This window comes from Lacerta agilis, chromosome 14 (assembly GCF_009819535.1).
Source record: "Lacerta agilis isolate rLacAgi1 chromosome 14, rLacAgi1.pri, whole genome shotgun sequence".
Taxonomy (NCBI): Eukaryota; Metazoa; Chordata; class Lepidosauria; order Squamata; family Lacertidae; genus Lacerta; species Lacerta agilis.
Window position 1 is genome coordinate 6,216,411 of NC_046325.1, and position 4,947 is coordinate 6,221,357.

Below are 4,947 nucleotides of genomic sequence, written 5' to 3' on the forward strand. Positions count from 1 at the left end.
GGGGGGGGAGGAAAAGTGCCCCCAGGATCACACATTAACGTTGCATGACAGTAATGTGAAGACCCTCCTGGAGTGGATGAGGATCATGGGAGAGAGGTTGCCAGGGTGGATGAGGTGAATTGCTCTTTTGCAGGAGCAGGGGTTCACCTCAGAAAAAAAGAGGAAGGAAGGGGGAGGGAGACGAAGGAGGGAAGGAAGAAGACGGAGAGAAAGAGGGAAGAAGCTGCAGACCCGCAGAAAGAGGGAACAGTGCACAGAGGGGGGAAAGGAGCAGAGATGAGAGGAGGAATGTGACAGTGACGGAAAGAAAAGGTAGAGGGGGGAAACCAAGAAGGAAGAAAACTGGACATTCCGAGAAAAGGAGGTACGACAGAGCAAAATATTTTAAAAGCCAAGGAGGGCAAATCGGTGTCAAAGAAGGAAACCAAAGAATCAGCTGGAGAGGAAGGGACCCTCAAGCAACATAAAGAACAACAACAACTAATAATAATAATAATTCTGAAGAAACTGGGAGAGGAGCCATTGAAATATAGGAAGGCAAGGAACGAGTGCATTGGGGCCGCTAGCAGACCCGGAAAACACAGAGGAGAGAAGTCACAGAATTTGAGATTTCAACTTGGTGCCATGTCCCAAGGAGGGTATTTTGAGGGCAGCGAGCAGCGGCAATACCAGGCCCTGGAGATGCCCCCTGCCAGGCCCAGCGGCACAGACCTGGGCCCCCTCTGTGAGTCGGAGCTGGCCTCCTACATTGGAGACGAGCAGCTGCTCTCGGAGCTGCTGCAAGGGGCCGGGCAGAGAGGGCCCAAGCCAAGCACCCCCTTCTCCAATTTCTTCCCTGGGGAGCCATACCCCTACTTGTCTTACGGAGGGGAGCGCAAGGTCCTCGGTCCCTTCGACCCGCGGCCGGTCGCTGTCAAGGAGGAGCCACGAGGGGGCGAGGCCGGTCGCGCAGGCGGGCGCCACCCCTACAGCCCCATGCACTTCTCGCCAGCCCACTGCGCCCAAGTGGCCCTCACTCAGCCTGGCATGCGGGCTGGACAAGCGCTGAGAGTCCTCAAGGTAAGGAGGAGAAGCACGGTTCCCCCTGTTCCCAGCTTTGCTTTCACCCTCACCCAGCTTGGAGACTTTCTCACTCTATAACCAAATTTTAAAAAATGGTGACCCCCTTTGGAGGTTATTGGTGGCTACTCACCCTGTTGTTGTTGGAGGCGGAGATGCTTCTGAATGCCAGTCGCTGGAAGCCACAGGAAGGTGAGAGTGATCCGGTGCTCAAATCCTACTTGCGAGGTTCCTACAGTCCCCTGGTCGGCCCCTGTGAGAACAGGATGCTGGGCTTGCTGGGCCACTGGCCTGATCCTGCAAGCTCTTCTTAGGTTCTGAGCTCCTCGTGACTCCAAAACCTGACACCCTGTCCGCACTGGCACAGCTCCTTCCGCCACCCTATCCCCCCAAACCTCAATCTTCTTCAAGTATTTATTACTGTTAACTATTGTTATTGAAAGTGCTTTAGAGAGTAAAAAAGAAAAAAAGGGGGGGCAAGCCTGTCCCTTTTGGGGCTTAAATCTATAACCTGATGCACAGGCGAGAGCAGAAGAGGGGGAAGGAAGTGGAGAGACAGTGGGAGATGGGAAGAAGATGCAGTTAGGTCACTTGCAAATACTTAGGTTTAGTTACAGCAGGGACCGGGCACATGGGCAAGAGAAAGGGGTAACCCATGTTGTGCCCTCCAGCTGTTGCTGGGCTCCTGCCCCCCATCAGCCCCAACAGTCAGGGATGATGCAGTTAAACAAGGTCTGGAGATCTGCACCATGTTTGCTGGCCCTGGACAAGGCCCTGTTTTGCCAAAGGATGCACAGAAAAGGTGGGTTTCAAGAAGAGGTTTCAAGGGAGCCAAGAGAGGGGACAAAAATGGGTTCTTTTTGGATCCCAGTTCCTTTCTATCTGGAACTATAGGGCTCAGTCCTGAAGTGTTTGCCTCCGTTCCTAAAACCTGACATGCCTGCCCTCTTAATCCGGGACCCCACTGTCCCTCGTCAGCCCTTGTGAATGCTGTCTCTGCAACACTGGGATAAATGCATGATATAAGCTATAGCCTACATACACCAAGAAAAAGGGGGAAGGAGGTGAGCTTAACAGAGGTGTGTGTGTGTGTGTGTGTGTGTGTGTGTGTGTATACCTCCTTCAACAGCTCCATTAAAGGGCCCTTTCCATGACTGCAAGTGAACGAGAGATGATTTTGTGAGATGATGTGCAGAGAACCAAGGACCTATGATGGAACAAGCGATCGAACGGGCGAAATTAGGCAAAACACAGGGACCACATGAGCCACCAGCAGAATATTACAAAAAAAACCTGCAGGACTATTTAATGCAACCATTAAAAGACACTGCAAACAGGATATTAAAAACCTGAGAGATTCCAGCATAGCTGTCAACTTTTCCCTTTTTAAAAGGGAAATTCCCTTATTCCGAATAGGATTCCTCGCAAGAAAAGGGAAAAGTTGACAGCTATGGATTCCAGATACATGGAAGAATGCGTATATCACAGTGACTTCCTGACTTCTTTTAACCTAAACCAAGGATCTGTGTTACGAGCACAGACTTTCTCAGAAACAAGGTTTCGTGGTGGTGCAGCATTAAAACTGCCAGCACAAGTACGAAAGCTAAGCAGGGTCCGGTTTGGTTTCAGATTGGATGGGGCACCAGGTTCCTGCCTTGCAGGGGGTTGGACTGGGTGACCCTGGGGGCTCCCTACCAACTCTACAATTCTAGGATTCTATGAGATGGGTAGCTCTAGAGCAGGGCTGGGCCCATAAGGGCACCTGGAGGCACAGCCCCACCAACCTCAGCCAGCCCCACCTTGTTCCCCTTCTTATTTTATTGCTATTTATTTGATTATTTCTTTGATTCTTGCATGCACCCATTCCAAGGAGTGGCCCTGCCTGCCAGCTTCCTCCTTCTTAGGGTTATCTTTGCAGAGCTCGGCAGGCAGGAAGGTGGGGACGAAACTAGAATCTGCTGTGCCTCTGCCTGCCATTGGCTGTGGTCCCACTTACGGCCCCACCAGTTTCAATGGTCACCAGCTGCCGCTGCTTATCCCAGAATCCAAGGGTGTGGAGCCGATATCTGGAGCATCTGGGAGGGCCCTCCTACAGCCGGCAATCTCCATCTTGGCACGGAGGGCGTTTCTAGCCAGGTGCATATTCTGGGATGGGTGATGGCTCTTACAGGCAAATGTTTCGCAGTGTCCACCCACGTTGTCGGCATTAAAATGCCAACCTGTATCTTTCCCCCAATTAACCCGGATTTATCCATTTCGGGGGGAAATCAAATAAATTAATCATCATCATTATTAAAATCTGATTTAAATGAGCTATTAGTGATATCTGAATGATCCGTTTACAGTAACAAGTATTAATTTTCATACTGTTTTAAAACAGGCTACACTTTCGTGACAATTTGGTTTCATAAAAGTATTGGCCAGCTGTGGGTTTTGAGGCCCAATGTGCTCTCTCTCTCTCTCTCTCTCTCTCTCTCACACACACACACACACACAGACAGAGAGAGAGAGACAGAGAGAGAGAGAGAGGCTTGTGCTATTGTCCCTAACCCATGGAAGGATCTATCCATTTCAATTTTCTTGGTTTCTTGCTTTTTCCAATATTAAATTCCATTCTTTGCATCTCTGCGACAGTGTGAGATTTCAGCAAGACTCCTCGTGAAAATTCACTGGCGTTTTAGTGCGATTTCCTCCTAGCAAACACGTTTTGTATGCAGTTTTGACTACCATACACCTTTTGCAAGAGATTTCCCCAATATAATACATTTTTTTATATTTTTTGTCTCTTTTGCTAATACAGATTATTACCTTACCCCTAACATGCATTTTTGTAAACACTGATTGCCTGGAGAACTGCATTGCAAAATTCAGAGAGTGCCAAAGGATGGTCACGTTTCGCTTTTACAAGCTGTTTCGGAAACGTGCAAACTTGATTAAGTCCCCCCCCCCCTTTGAGTACGAAGCAAATAAAACCTCTGACTCCTGGCCCTTCCTGCTCTTCCCTCTGTGTCTCCACAGGGCCCCCCTTGCAGCCCGTCCCCGCCCTGCACCCCCAAGGGGAAGAAATCAGTCAACAAAGACAGCCTGGAGTACCGGCTACGCCGCGAGCGCAACAACATCGCCGTGCGCAAGAGCCGCGACAAGGCCAAGCGCCGGGTGCTGGAGACGCAGCAGCGCATGGTGGAGCTCCTGGGCGAGAACGAGAGGCTGCGCAGCCGGGTGGAGCAGCTGGTGCAGGAGACAGAGACCCTCCGTGACATTTTCCGCCAGATGCCGGAGGCGGCCGGCCTTATCAAAGGGCTCGGGGGCTGTAGCTGAAGCCGGCCGGGGGGTGGGGTGGGGAGCAAGGAAGGAGGTGGCGGTGCTTTAAATCGAGAGGCTGGGGTAGGTGGGTGCAATTTTGAGTGTGTAAATAAAAGGATCTCTCGTGGCACACGCTTGCTTGAGTGATGTGTCGTTTCGTTGCACAGGAGGGAATTGGGGGAGGGCTGTAGCTCCGGGGCAGAACATCTGCTTTGCATGCAGAAGTCTGTAGGCTTCTCCGGGTACATTTCTTGGCTCAAGACCCTGGGAAGCAATTGCTGGTCATCGCAGCCAGTGCTGAGCTAAACAGGCCAACGGTCTGACTTGGGGTGGTAATCAGTGCTTTTCCCCCTAAAAAATAAAAGTTTAGGGCAGGCACGCCCACCAGGTAGATCACTGGACACCTGTGGTAGATCACTGGTAGATCACTGGCTCCCCCAAAGAAGCTCAACAATTTTGGCTCCCCTAAGAAAAGCTTCCCTCCTCCCCAAAAAAGCTCAACAACTTTGACCTGAACCCCCCCAAAAGGGGTAGATCACTGCCAGTTTTTAACTCTGCAAGTAGATCACAGTCTCTTGGGAGTTG

At 51.0% G+C, this 4,947-nt stretch overlaps 1 protein-coding gene across 1 annotated transcript; it reads left to right on the forward strand.

Annotated features, from left to right (window-relative positions):
- The first annotated feature begins 488 nt into the window (after positions 1 to 488).
- On the forward strand, positions 489 to 4,377 carry CEBPE (CCAAT enhancer binding protein epsilon). The gene is made up of 2 exons (XM_033169272.1): positions 489 to 1,059; positions 4,078 to 4,377. The coding sequence occupies exons 1-2, from the start codon at positions 625 to 627 to the stop codon at positions 4,375 to 4,377; spliced, it is 735 nt and encodes a 244-aa protein (XP_033025163.1). The 5' UTR covers positions 489 to 624.
- The last annotated feature ends 570 nt before the right edge of the window (positions 4,378 to 4,947 follow it).

Coding starts and splice junctions, on each gene's coding strand:
- CEBPE (XM_033169272.1), top strand. CDS start 625: ATGTCCCAAGGAGGGTATTTTGAGGGCAGCGAGCAGCGGCAATACCAG. Junction 1,060..4,077: donor AAGCGCTGAGAGTCCTCAAG/GTAAGGAGGAGA, acceptor GTGTCTCCACAG/GGCCCCCCTTGCAGCCCGTC.